The sequence below is a fragment of the Erpetoichthys calabaricus genome, chromosome 4 (genome assembly GCF_900747795.2).
Source record: "Erpetoichthys calabaricus chromosome 4, fErpCal1.3, whole genome shotgun sequence".
Classification (NCBI taxonomy): Eukaryota; Metazoa; Chordata; class Cladistia; order Polypteriformes; family Polypteridae; genus Erpetoichthys; species Erpetoichthys calabaricus.
In genome coordinates this window covers 249487227-249502145 of record NC_041397.2, presented here as the reverse complement: position 1 = coordinate 249502145, position 14919 = coordinate 249487227, and the positions used below count along the sequence as shown (strand labels likewise).

General features: G+C 38.8%; 2 protein-coding genes across 2 annotated transcripts in view; one reads left to right on the top strand and one right to left on the bottom strand.

Moving 5' to 3' along the window:
• Positions 1–14919, bottom strand: part of rpl31 (ribosomal protein L31) — an 810223-nt gene that overhangs the window by 422877 nt on the left and 372427 nt on the right. The gene's annotated exons all lie outside the window — the stretch shown is intronic.
• Positions 8881–14919, top strand: part of LOC114650759 (E3 ubiquitin-protein ligase RNF149-like) — an 83747-nt gene continuing 77708 nt past the window's right edge. The window contains 2 exon segments of the mRNA XM_028800584.2: positions 8881–9829; positions 9831–9903. Of these exon segments, the coding sequence (XP_028656417.1) occupies positions 9407–9829; positions 9831–9903 (496 nt within the window). The 5' untranslated portion in view covers positions 8881–9406.

The window sequence follows — 14919 nt, the reverse complement described above, 5'->3', positions numbered from 1 at the left end:
GCACTGGTAAAATGTTTTGGGGACCTGAGAAGATCGGCATTCCGGAGACCTTCAACTTTCTTTATTTTCAGATATTGTATGATGGACACCAGTTGTTTTGGTTCATTTTGTATCTCATTATTGCTTGGCTGCTAATTAAGGGAAAAGAAACAATTAACGGGTCTGAGACTTCAAGAGCAAGTCAAATAAAATTAGTTCAAAAGAAGTTAATTAGCAGCAAAAACAGGTCATTCATTAAGAAAAGGCTTAGAATAAAAACCTGCAGCCATGGTGGTCCTCCAGGGCCGGAGTTGGCAACCCCTGTTATAAAGGATACACCTGTGTAACTTAGAATTTTGCAGTTGAGTTCTAAAGTTAATTTCCATAATACGTTCTTGCAATGCACAGCTCTTCTAAAGAAAGAACTGCAATGCAACCGCTTTCGCATATTATACTGTAGTTTAGTAAATGGTTTGTACTTTGACTGACTTTATGTGTATCAATGAAATTTTGAAATATATTTAACAAGAATCAGAAATGAGAACATGGCAAGTCTTACATGTCAACATGCAGAACCAGAACATAGTCACAGTGCCTGTCTCTTCAACTAAGAGGCAGCATTAAGTGCAGCCATGTTTACAGTTAATTGGCCATTTTAAATTCAGCACAGATTCATTTTCGCCTGCTCAGATCAGGACAGAATTGAATAGTCTGTTAGAAATTATCTACATAAATGAGTCGCAGCAGACACACTGTCTAGACACACAAATTACACCTGCAGTTACAAGCATGTAAACATCTTAACTTATGGATGATGTCCATGTTTGTAACAGAACTCAGAGTGCAGTATAAGATGTGAAAGGCACCCTGAAGCGTCAACGGTTTCGAGATTTTTGTTTTTCCAAAATTAAGTTTGTTTGATTTCAACCACTTTGTTTACTTTTGACTGTCTTTCCAAGCATGCCCACTGACTAATTCAAAATATCACTGATTAAGCAACCTTTTTTTATTATAATGCATCCTAAGTTATTTGGTGTCATGGCTTGATAGATAAACAAGTCAGTTGCAATGTGCATTTAATATTTAGAATCTGAGTCAGGCCACATTATTCAAAGAGTATGGAAATATTTTGAACATACAGTATATGGGACATTAAAGAAGACTGAGGACGAGTCTGGAAGTTACTACATCAAACCTGCCTTTTAAAAATCTGTCTAGTATTTGTTCTGCTGTTACAATGAAAACAGGTCAGAAATGACACCTGTATACTAGGTTACATTTTCCAAAACATCCAAGTTTATGTAAAACTGGCCCATCAGCCTGACTTAATTATTTGTATCCAAACTCTGCCACTCTAGGCATGTAGCTACTAAAATTAAACAATATGTCTGAAAGCACTGCTTGTACCTAAAGATGAACAAAATTAGGTTATTTTAAAAACATCATCATGTTCTTAAACTTTAGTTACATTTAGTTTCCACTTCTATAATAAAATGAACTCTCAATCATTCTGTGTAATACAAATTTATTGAGTTTTAAATTCATAATATAGCATAACATAGCATTTGAAAACCCATTTGATCAAGCAGTACTGGGCACAAAGCAGGAGCAGCCCTGACATGATGGTAGTACATCACAGTACACACTTTTACACAAACTCATGCTCACAGGGCCATTTTCAAATCATCAGTTATTCACAACAAGCATATTAATGAGATTTGGGTGTAATAGATAAGTACCTGGAGTAAACCGACACAGACTTTGAAGGAAAAATGCAAAAATGCAAGCTTCATACACATAATTGCTTGTTGATTTCAAACCCAAGACACTAGGCCTGAATAATCATGAGGTGTTGCTCCGGCAGTGTTAAATATTTTTTTAAATAACAAGGAAACATTAAGCCAACAAGGAGCTGGGGTCCTAAGTGGGATGACCCAGTTTAATGTCAGATAATGTGAGGCAATGGGAAAATACAGTACAGCCTTAGGATAACTTTGGTGCAGTGACTGCAGTCTTGAGATGTGTTGGTTTGGTCTTCTGACTCTGGAATGAGCGACTGTTAGTGTTATATCCCCTGGCTGGTGAAAGAGGAAAGCTGACAGGTTTGGTTTTGTCTTGGTCTCCGGCTTTCTTCTGAATTGGCTACTTCTGACTGCTTTGACAAAAAGAAATGTGATTCTTTGCGCTGACACAAACACTATCCACCTTTGTGCAATTTAAATCAGTCACCGATACAGACAGCAGAATGATTACATTTTACACATATGAAAGAAACTGCCTTATCAGACTAAACATTTTCCTTTGAGGTAAAAGGTTTCCTTTATTTATTTTGATCACAGTTAAGTTTACTCTCTTGGTCATGAGGAATCTCCATTTAACACCATTTATTTAAAGACTGGGTCCTCATAGTCCTGTAACTAATCTTTATCCATTATCAAACTTAATTCAGTTGAGGTTGCATGGTCAACCTGTAATCCTTTACCTTCAAATATGTCACTTGAAGAAACAGATAAGAAATCTAAAATTCAGATATGAATATGACTCAATCAGTTTTTTTATGTATCTAGTGTTATTCACACAGGAAACTTTGAACACAGCTCTTAAAAGCACACAAGAAAACAATTTAAAGGAACACGACAACAAAGCTTAAAATGGGATCTTTCAGATACATGAAAAAAACATAAGCAGGAGACTTCAAAATTAAAAATGAATTACAATGAAGGAACGTAGATAGTAAAAAGCCAGGCTTAAACTGATACAGTAGAAACAGAAGAGTCAGAGAATAAAATAGTTATATCAATGAAAGACAGGAGAAATTAGGGTTTTAAGCATGATTTGATGGCAACCACCAATGAAGCTATACAGACAGTACTAAAGAGTAACCCCAGAAAGTAGAAGCTAAAAAGCTAGTAGTTAACAAATGTTTCAAAACAAGGCTTTGGAATGGCCAGAAAGTACAGATCAGAGGGTCTCGGGTGTCTGGTAGGTTAGAGCAAGCAATAGTGATGGGCAGACTGGGGTATTAGAATTTATACATTCCTAAGTCATAAGCAGTATTTCATAGCAGAAAAAAGAGAATTTTCAGTATTCATTCTTTAATAGGAGCACCAGTACACCACAGTTGTGCATTGATTAACTCAGTTGCTTCACAACTTCAGAGTTTGGGTATGATTCCTGGCCTGAAGACACTGCTTTCCACAGCTAAAAGTAATTTAAATTGTACACAGTACTTGTGTGTATGAGTGAACCTTGAGATAGAATGGCACTCCAAGTTTTATCCTGAGATTGATAGGCAACCTGCAGTGTGATGGCAGGAATTCATGGACCATCTGGTTGACACCAATGGTATGAAATAATCTGTTAAATTGAATAAGGTGACTTTTCATGCAAGATTATTAGGAAGGTCTCTGGATTGGGCTAAATGTTGCTGAAAGGCCACAATAGTGATGTTGCAGTGGTGTAAGGAGGGAAAGGTTGTGTGTAGAAAGTGTCTGGTGTGGCCATGGGACATGACTTTAAGGAGGCAGGTTCTGGCAAACCATTGCTTAACTAATGAAGGGTTAGCAGGAAACCAGACAGATATTAACATGACCTAGGAGTATCATAAGTGGGGAACATTTTGTATTGAACTGATTTCTCTATATGACTTTGTGGCAGAGCTTTTTAACCACAACAGCTGCCAGGTCTGAAGGGATTGGTAAAGATTCAATCAGAAATGATGTAGGCCCTGGATTTTGTAGTGCTGGGTAGGTTAACAAGGCCCTTAAATATTGTGTAGAAGGACGTTTAACACCTTGATTCTGGCAGACGGTGTCTGTGGTGGAGTACCACAGGGTGTGTGCTAATTACACAGTAAAGACACTGCTCAGCTTCTCTGAAGAAGACCCATGCCAGTCACTGGAACTGATACTCCATTTCACAAGTCAACCTTAGATCCAGGAAGAGGATTGTGAATTCCACACTGACTCATTTAATCTCAGGATCTTAGTTTTGAGTGAGGCCGTGACTGCAAAATTGATTAAGATATCTTTGCTGTGACATCAATATGGAGAGTGTCCGTCCAGTTTTGCAGTTGTGATACCAGAATGAAGTCCTTGGAAAAAGCCCATGATAAAACAGTCAATCTGTGTCCTCATCCTCAAATATGGTCAAGAGCTTTATGTAGCAACCAAATAAATAAAATCATGGGCACAGGGGGATAAAAAAAGGTTTCTTTGGCAAGGTTACTGGTTCATTCTTCATATCAGGGTCAGAGAACTTACAATCTGAGGGGAACTGGTAACAGCAAAGTTACTTCCTTGGATCAGGTGGGGACAGCTGTTTTTGTGCCTCCCACAGAAGATTATTGCACTCAGCCAACTAGGAGGACACCCTGGAGAAAAGGAAGACTAGCCTCACCTATTTAGCTTGAAGCCTCAGAGGCCCTTACCAGAAGAAGCTATTGGAAAGTGAGTGAATAAGTATATTTTAAATGGTGTTTGAAAGTGGTTTATACCTATACTGTGTACATTAAGAACTTTAACAAAAATATTTTAATAAGTGGTAAAGACTCAAAAACTTAAAAATGAATTATTCAGTAATCAAGCTATAGCTATATAGACAGATGGAACCCCTTAACTCATAAGACTCCGAGATGGAACTTACACCAGCAACACCACATCAAAATTTGCAGAGCTTGATTTCCACCACTAGATGGAGTAACCCTTCTTCTTGCCAGCTATACTGTACTATTTATGTTCATATTATAAACAAACACTGTTAAATGTTTGTGTGGATATCACTAGTAAGGAACCTGGCCCAGGTACTGATTCTGTGGAGCGTACACTTAATCCTGTATCTGTGCTGGTTGTGCTCTGTATTCTTTAGGTTTCTTCCCACATCTGAAAGATGTTTGTGTTACCTGGAGAAAAATTAGCCCCGTGTGAGAGAGTGTGCCTGACAAAGGACTGATGATCTGGTTTACAAATTGCCCCAGTGATGCTATGATAAGCACTGGCTCCCCATAACTCTGAAACAGACAGTCAAATTGTAAATGGAGGGATAGTTAGCTTTATTGTTTATTAGACATATATATTAAACAAATTACCATACAAAAATGTACTTTCTTTAATAACTTTTTTTTACAAGAAATGTGTTTTTAAAATTATAAAAAGCATATCAGAAGTAAGTTGTTTTTTTGTTAATGTTGCTTTCATTCTTATTTTCAAGGTATACATGACAAGATGAAACATTTATATAATAGCTTTTATGAAGCTGTTCTGCTGTATTTTATTGAAGATTCACAACTTTATTTGCAATTAATAATTGTATTAAGTAATCAAATCTACAAATCAAAGGAATTAAAACATTTGCTCCTCCACTCATTTACATACTTGTTTAAATCAAAGGTAGGATCCCAGAGCCTACCCAAGAACCAAAATAATATATGGCAAGGAAGCAGGGCAGAAAGATTCAACACTAATACACAAAAAATACTGTAGAATGAATATTGCAAAATACTACCGATATGGGGGGTACAGTTAGGCCCAATAGTATTTCCACATTGAAAAGGACAAAGAGAGAGATCTATCCAAGGATTAGGTAGAATTAAATGTGACAGATTAAGGATAAAGATGTCCATTTGTGAAAGCCATATATACTGTAAAAGGCCAGTCCTTAGGCCTTATTTAAATACTGTCATTCAGAAAGATGCAAAGCATCACAAAAAAGTATGCAAACCTCATCTGAAAGCATCTAGAATGACTGTTAAACTCCACACACTTACTGTATGTTTGCCCAGATTAGACATGCAGATAACATAAACATCATTATTAAACTCCTAATATATTAATTCCTGAAATTTGGAAATTCTTTTTTGAAAACCTCATATCTGGTATAAATATTTTCAAGCAGGGTGGCAAGTCTGTTATTGTTAATCAGTAATGGATACTGTGGAACAGTATACATACTGGATTTATTAGCATGTGGAGGAGACAGTCAGTCTCTCTCTGCACAGGAAACAGGACAACACAGCAGCAAGTGTTGCTCATCATTCACTGCACCTTTGAACCTGTGTATTTTGGAGTCAGACAGACTGTACTTCCTGCGCGGTAAGTGCTGACTTTGCCCCAGTCTATGTTTGAGACCACTTACTATGAACAGAGTTGCAAACTTGTTGTAGACTGCGGTAGCACTCCAGGTAGTTTTAATGCAATATTCTTTACTGCCGTTTTCCCTGTAAGCTTGGATTAGAATAATGTACCCTCCCTGTTATGTCTCCCAACTTGTGTGAATGAAGAAAATGGCCATACATTGCCAAAGAGAGATTATTTTCTTGTATATGTAGTGCTCTCTATTTCTCCCATTTCTCCCCTCGGTGGCTGGTACAAGTTAACTCAGTAATGGAATGTACAGAATGGTAATGGCATGTGTTATTTATTTATTTAATTTTGCTAGATTTCCGATTCTCATTTGCCAAGTAGTCAGTTAGCTTGTATGCTGCTGTGTACATGCACAGTAGTTAAAGGCTTTCTTGTGTGCCAGGTCAGTTTTGCAGCTGCCTTTTGATGATACTCCAAGTGTAGGTGGAGAAGGTGTTTGCCCTCTCTTTTTGTAAAATGTAAATTAAACAACAGTTTTATTGACACAGTGATTGAGTTAGGATGTCAGGCCTTTAATACTACCACAGAAATAATGATTACTCATGAGGGTGCTACTTTCAAAGTGTGGTGCAGTACATATTTTTGAGAAAAAAAACTTTTTGTTATTTGTGCAATATTAAAAAATAATTGATGTTGTTTATAAAGCTTTTAGCTTGTAATGGCTAATGATCTGAATGCTATGAACAAATCAATAATTCATCCCAAACGTTTTGGGCATTTCGACTAATCATTGACATAAATACCCTGAAAAACATCCCCACAGCATGATGCTGCCACCACCATGCTTCACTGTAGGGATGGTATTGGCCTGGTGATGAGCGTTGCCTGGTTTCCTCCAAACGTGACGCCTGGCATTCACACCAAAGAGTTCAATCTTTGTCTCATCAGACCAGAGAATTTTCTTTCTCATGGTCTGAGAGTCCTTCAGGTGCCTTTTGGCAAACTCCAGGTGGGCTGCCATGCACCTTTTACTAAGGAGTGGCTTCCGTCTGGCCACTCTACCACACAGGCCTGATTGGTGGATTGCTGCAGAGATGGTTGTCCTTCTGGAAGGTTCTCCTCTCTCCACAGAGGACCTCTGCAGCTCTGACAGAGTGACCATCGGGTTCTTGGTCACTTCCCTGACTAAGGCCCTTCTCCCCCGATCGCTCAGTTTAGATAGCCGGCCAGCTCTAGGAAGAGTCCTGGTGGTTTCGAACTTCTTCCACTTACGGATCATGGAGGCCACTGTGCTCATTGGGACCTTCAATGCAGCAGAAATGTTTCTGTAACCTTCCCCAGATTTGTGCCTCGAGACAATCCTGTCTCTGAGGTCTACAGACAATTCCTTTGACTTCATGCTTGGTTTGTGCTCTGACATGAACTGTCAACTGTGGGACCTTATATAGACAGGTGTGTGCCTTTCTAAATCATGTCCAAGCAACTGAATTTACCACAGGTGGACTCCAATTAAGCTGCAGAAACATCTCAAGGATGATCAGGGGAAACAGGATGCACCTGAGCTCAATTTTGAGCTTCATGGCAAAGGCTGTGAATACTTATATACATGTGCTTTCTCAATTTTTTTATTTTTAATAAATTTGCAAAAATCTCAAGTAAACTTTTTTCACGTTGTCATTATGGGGTGTTGTGTGTAGAATTCTGAGGAAAAAAATGAATTTAATCCATTTTGGAATAAGGCTGTAACATAACAAAATGTGGAAAAAGTGATGCGCTGTGAATACTTTCCGGATGCACTGTAGTGTACTTTCTGTAGCAATTGCCATTACAAAGTACTATACCAGTACAGAGCCATAGTTTGATTGTTTATATTTTGATTGTTTATATTTTTTATGTTTTGAGCACACTCAAGTTAAGTGACTTGATCAAAGTCTCTGAGTCTGAGGCATGGATTGAATTAGAAACCTTGCTATTTTTCTTCCAATAGGTTGATCTCAATGACACACAACCCATACCAAAAATGTAATCTATTTGGTTTTGCCATGTAACATACAGTGCCAAATGAATATGACAACAAATGAATGAGTATATAACATGAGCCTTGCATAAAGTGTAATCTTTAAATATTTTAACATATGAACATATTTTCTCCTGTTTACAGGTGTTGAGGCTATATATCCCTTAGCAGTCTGCTAGTACTGAAGTCTGGTCACAGGCCCTTGACATTTCTATTTTCAAGGTATTAATTTGGAGAATTATTTTTAAAATGTATACCTTTGTTAAATTATCTGTATCTGATGTGTTCATGAATAGGGCAGGATACGGAGAATGGACTAGCCCCGTTCGAAGAGCTTCACCCTTTTGTGACGTTCGATTGCGAAGGACGGGTCGTGACGTCACTTTGTCTTCCTCATACAAAATGTGCCGCCCCACCCGTCGCGTGCGCCGTTCGTCTTCTTTCAACAAACACGTCTGCAATTCGGCAGCTGTAGGTTCCGCCCAATCGCCTGCTCGTGCATACTTAACCCCGCCCTTCGTTGGCTCGTGTACGATTGCCACCCAGCTGTCACTCGCACCAACTTTGCTTGCCTGGCGACCCGGAGGTACTGGAATGTGGCGGGAGCACGTCAATCATTATCTAGCAAGCCAATCAGCTATTAGATATTTAGTGACTAACTAATCGGTTGGAAGAGTTTCTCGCCAATCACTCTTTAGACCAAGACAATCTACTTCAGAAGTCGTTCGCCTGCTGCGTGCTCCCTCTTTGGATTGTGCATATTAACTCCACCCCTGCCTGACACTCGCTCATTACTCACGCCCCTTCGACAACTTGACACCGCCTCAGAGCCTCAGCTTACTGAAGCTAGCTGCTTACAGCTGAGGCATAACACGCAGATAGCAGCTGGGTGAGGAGTTGAAGGGACCGGGCGGAGAGGAGGACAGTCGCGAAGATAGCTCCTCCACTGGCGGAGGTCATCTTTTAAGAAAACTGGGACCTGCTGATGAGGCGGGAAGGAACACGTAAATATGCCACAGGAGGGAGACTGCAGGGAAGTAACGAATAACGGGTTGACACTGACTGCCTGCTACCTGTCCTGAAAGAGGACCTACGCTCACTTTACTGGGAAAAAAGCAAGAGAAGTTTCAGTCACTTTGTTTCAAAACGTAAATAATCCTTTATCTTTCGTGGAATGAGTCTTAAAGTGTGATTAAAGGGACCATTTATCAACAAGATAAATTTGTAAGGTACAAAATAATTCCTTCTTGTAGAGTCGACCACCTATGGGAGGCCAGCTCTGAGTCCCTTGTGCTAAGATAACACTTAACTTTGGCAAAGAATCAAGGCCATGCGTGACGCTTTGCTGGTTACCTGTTCTTCCGTAAAGACTTCATCATCTCCCTCGATGTCATGGCGGCTCTGGAGGTATTTTCTGGCTTACCTGTACCTGGCACAGCTGTTCCTAAAGCAGTCCTCTTGCCGTTCCTTGGAATGGCACACAGCGTTTGTGAGCACCACCTATCTGGACCCTGAGTCTAATGTGACCGTCAGTGAACATACAGAGAGCGGCCGCTATGGGGACAGCTCCCCCAAAGACACGGTGCAAGGCTACGTGGGTATCCCTCGCACCATCAAGGACATGGAGGGCTGTGACGCCAGCGCAGACTATTACGTCCCTTCGCTTGGCGGTGCTGACCTACCGGAGTCCTGGATTGCCCTAGTGGCCCGAGGGAGTTGTACCTTCAAGGACAAGGTGCTGAACGCTGCCCGAAAAAAACGCGGTGGCCGTGGTGATCTACAATGAAGCGCGTCTGGGAAACGCCACCGTACCGATGTCTCACATTGGTGAGTGTCCCTTGGGGGTGAGCAGCCAGTGTGAAAAACTCGCCTTTCGAGGCTCGGGAAATCACGCTGTCATGGACCTGAGTAGGTGCGTGGCGCGGTGAGGTGTCAATGCTTGTTGTGGATCTCATTAGTGTATATAGAATTCGTTTAATGGCAGTGGCATTTTTCCAATCAACTACCCAGATGTTTGGCTTCAGCTTTAGAGCAACCTGTGCCTTTTGTTTTGCCAGACGTATATTTTAGCTGCAGTGTTCATTTTAACTCGATGTATTCCTTCTCATGCGTAGTTTACCTTATTTTGTAGATTATATTGGCAAATATTGCCATGTCCCCATTCCAATTTATGTGTTGGTTTTCATGGTGAAATACTTTATGATTTCCTCCGAAGCAGTGCTTGAAGTGGAAACAAATTATTTGCGATATTAATTTTATGCCGATACAGTGACATTCGATTATTATTCAGTTTCCCCTTGTAAAGATTCCAGAAAAGATGTTTACCCGCAGCAGTATTCTAAGAAATCGTGCCGATACTCGTATGCTGAAAGTGTTGAAGGTGCCGGTACTGTGTACCAGTGAGTACCGACCCACTTCCAAGCACTGCTCCGAAGTCATTTGTTTCCTTCCTCATTCTGAAGGTGTAAGTGGTAGGGTGATTGACAGGCCTAGATCGACTGGTGTATTAGTAAATAAGGCACAATACTTAAAAGTGCAATTGCATTTTCAGGCATGTCTGCTACTTTCTATTCGTTACCGGAGGTTGCTTCACCACCCTGGAAATGAGTGTGTTGGAAAGTAATTTAAGGGTGTAGGGCGGTTTAAAATAAATGATTGTTAACATGATGATAAACCATATCCAACACTTAAGTGCTTTCACCTGCTGTACCCTTATCTATTCCATTTAGCTTTCCTTGGGTATTTATGGCATCACTTTATTCCCAGTTAGTTGATTATTTTAAAATGTGTGGCTACTCTGATGCCTTTAATGTAGAGTTTGTGTAGTTTTCGTCAGTAGTCCAAGTACATAACTTTTTGGAGCCTTTTAATTGACCCACTATGAGTGAAAGTGGTGTCCCATCCAGAGCTACTGCCTACTTTGTACCCACTACCATTGGACACCGCTCCAGCAGCATGTCTCTTACAAATGTGAATGAAGGGAATTTACGTGAAGCAAAAAACCCAGTTGATGTCTCTAAAATTTCCCAGTGGCTGTGAGCCTGTATATAGCAGCTGGTTGTTGGCCTGTATCCATTGTATTGATCTGAAAAATTAAAGATGATGTGAAAAAATGAGGTGCAGATGGAGTATGCAAGCAAGGTTATAGATGAGTTGTGTGTCTCCAGCAATATACTCATAGTCATTACAACATGTATGTGTTATGCCAAATACACATTAAGTTGATATATGTTAGAACAGATTGGAATTTTTCAGTTAACTTTCAGTTTTAAATACTGTATAGTTTTTCATGCTACTATATTTTTTTCTGTTATTTAACTTAAAAAAGTTATAAAGTGGTATACCATATTACTTAAGAATAAGAATAATATATATTATGTTGTGCTTTTGTAAAGCAATATTTACCTCAACTGAAAGTTGTATTTAAAATGTATTTATAGTGTTCCTGCAAAGCCTGTAGACATTTTTGTTTTAAATATACAGTATACTTAATCTTGTTTCAATAATACTGGTAATCAGATAATTAAAAAGAAAAATGTTTTTAAAGTAGGCACAGAGGGACGCATGATGAATCTGGATAATTCTCTTTGTCTAATTTTTCTTTGAGTACTTTTACATTAGAGCCTGTAAACAAAGGACATCTGCCACCCTGGTGCCTGGCCACAAGTGCCATATACTCTCTCTTTATGAGGTGTTCATTAATTGATTGAACACTTCTGAAATAATTTTGAAAATAAAAGCAAGTTTGATTTGTAGATGAATGTTGAATACTGAAACTGAGGCATGTAAGGCATTTACTTTGAAATATGCATTGCACCTCAACATATTCATTTTAGGAAAGAGCAAGCAGCTTTTTAATTTTTGTTACAAATGTGTAAAAGTCCAGAGTGGCTTGATTCTCTGCACAAAGAATATCAAGCAGTTTAGATGAGAATCTGGCATATGGCCGCATCCTGACGGAGATTTAAAACTTACCCTGCAATTTCCCATTGAGAGTCATTTACTGCAGGCCTGGATTGAGATCAATGCAAATTTGAAACAAGCTGTTAGCACGATACAAAAGAGGAAGACCTCCCTTGGGAGGCCAGTCTAACAAAGCCCAGGAGCCATTGCAGGCAGAAATGCACAGCTTGAACTTTCACAATGGTGACAAGTGTGGCCTAAATCCCACGTTATCAAATGAATGTGAAGTGACAAAGACCGGTTCCTCATTGTTTTACAGAATTAGACAGCCATGCATATACACCAATTCATATAATCTTATTCTCAGATCCACTTAGTTCAATTCAGAGTCACAGGGGACTGTAGTCTATCCTAGAAGCACTGAGGTCATAACAGGAACTAGCCCCGTATAGTGGGTCCAATTAATTTTATACCCCCCCCCCACACACACACACACACTCACTCTCACACTGGGGGTAATTTTGAGTCTCCAATCAACCCAACCTGCATTTCTTTGGGACTAGATAGATAGATAGATACTTTATTAATCCCAAGGGGAAATTCACATACTCCAGCAGCAGCATACTGATAGAAAAAAACAATTTTAAAGTAAAGAGTAATAAAAATGCAGGTAAAAACAGACAACAACTTTGAATAATGTTAACGTTTACAACCCCCCCCCCCCCCCCCCCCCCCCCAACGGGGTGGAACTGAAGAGTCGCATAGTTTGGGGGAGGAACGATCTTCTCAGTCTGTCAGTGGAGCAGGACAGTTCTGTCTGGAGATGACACTGTTTAGTGGATGCAGTGGATTCTCCATAATTGATAGGAGACTATGGGAAGAAAACCCCATAGAGACACAGGGGTGCATGCTCCGCATGGATAGTATCCAGGTGTGAGGATTAAACTCATAAACCTTGGTATTTTGAAGTACTGCACTTTTTGCTGCATACTTAAGATAAAAAAGCCTTTTCTCCACAATGGAATAATTTTACACAGATAAACAATATGCTGGGGGAATGTAATAGATATTTGTTTTGTTGGAAAACACTGCCTTGCAAAATAGCAGTCTCTATAGTTGCATGATTTTTTATCAAAGTGATAGTAAATATGTTTATAGAATTATTGTCACAAGTATAGAGTACATTTTAATTCTTACTTGCACATAAGATATATAATATTTAAAAGTATGGGTTTCATTTTCTCCAAATTCTTGTATACAGCTTAGTGACTACTTGTGCCTTTAAGCTTTTTTTGACATCAGTCAGCCACTATTGCTTGCAGATTTTCTATTTTTTATTATTTTAATTACTTATATACCCTAAATCATAAGTAAATTACTTATCCTAAGTAATCTCTCTCGACTGTCTAAACATTTTGTGAACCTGAGTTTCTACTTAAGCATTTGACTTTACCTTAAGATAAACTTTACTAAGATGAGATATAGTGTGAGCAGCTGTGTGCATATGGTTAAGAGTATATATAAGTGCATGCATGAGCATGAATGAACATAAAAAACCCTTATTTAAAATATGAAATGCAAATAAAACATCCACTAAAAATGATTTACTTTCTCCAGCTGTAGCTGAATCCCTTTTTTTGTATTGTATTCATCAACATAGCACAAAGATATCAATGCCATTTAAGTGGAGTTTTACATTGATCAGGTGTGAGTGATTATGAGAGTGCGTGTGAATGTTAACTGTGCTGGGCTGGTGTTCAGTCTAAGGTTGATTCAAACTCAATAAAGGTAGATAAGCCTGTAAGACTGTAATAATAGGTGTGGAAAACAGATGGTCGGAAAAACTGAATGTGTTGAAGACTGTAAACTTAATTAAATTAAGTATTACTGTAGAATTTGGTCATGGGGATAGCTCCCCATTACAATACAAATATACACAGTTATACTTCTTCTGTGTACTTATTAAGTGAACTGAGATTGTGTTCACTATTGACATACCATATGAGAAAGTTTGTTTGGTTGGTAAGTTACTCAGATGCCACTTTAATACCTGTAACCTTTGTAACTATATACTGTGTGTTCTATTTGTATTACAGGCTGGGTATTTACAAAAAGTTTTGTATGCAATATTACTTTGGATTGAGATATATTTACATTCTTCAATCTACTAGTCCCTACTGTGTCACAGTACTATACAGTGTATTGCCAAAATGTGTAGGCTATTCAGTGAAAATGAAGCTCAGAGCATTTTTCAACATTATTTTTCTGTTGTACTTCCATTATGTTCAGGTACTATGTCACCTGCACAACAACATCCTTGCTGTTAAAGTAAAAAAGTAAGATAATAATTACAAATTATTCAGCACATACACTGTATTCACCACCTTTGCCGAAAGTTATAATGGGCTTACTTAAGCCTGATTCTACCTGTACTACTTACAATAGATGGTTACACATGCTCCGTCATGAATACTTCAGAAGGCAGGCTGGAGAATGTGTTCTCACAATTCTTATCAGGCAGGACTGTAAATGTAAATATTTACTGCTGACACTATGTAGAGCTTATCCTTAATACCTTAAAATATAGTCTTAGACAATTATTGGAATTACTTTATATAAGGAAATTCTTATACAGCACAGATAAAACAAAAGACAAGGTTTTAAATGCATCATCTGAATAACACTGAAAGGTTTGATCACAGACATGTCTTGGAGCCTTCATCTGTCATAATCAATGTGCTTATTTTCATAGGCTTTAGTGTCTTCACATCATTCTTAGCAGCATTTATGCCTGCCTCAGGTAGAGTACATAGATCCTTCTTATTTTTATACAGTTCAGATGCCACCAACACACCTGAGATTGTAGGCTGCTAAAGGAATCTTTCCAGCATCACCAGCACAGTGTCCCACCTGGTGACAGTCTCATTTCACAGGTTGTGT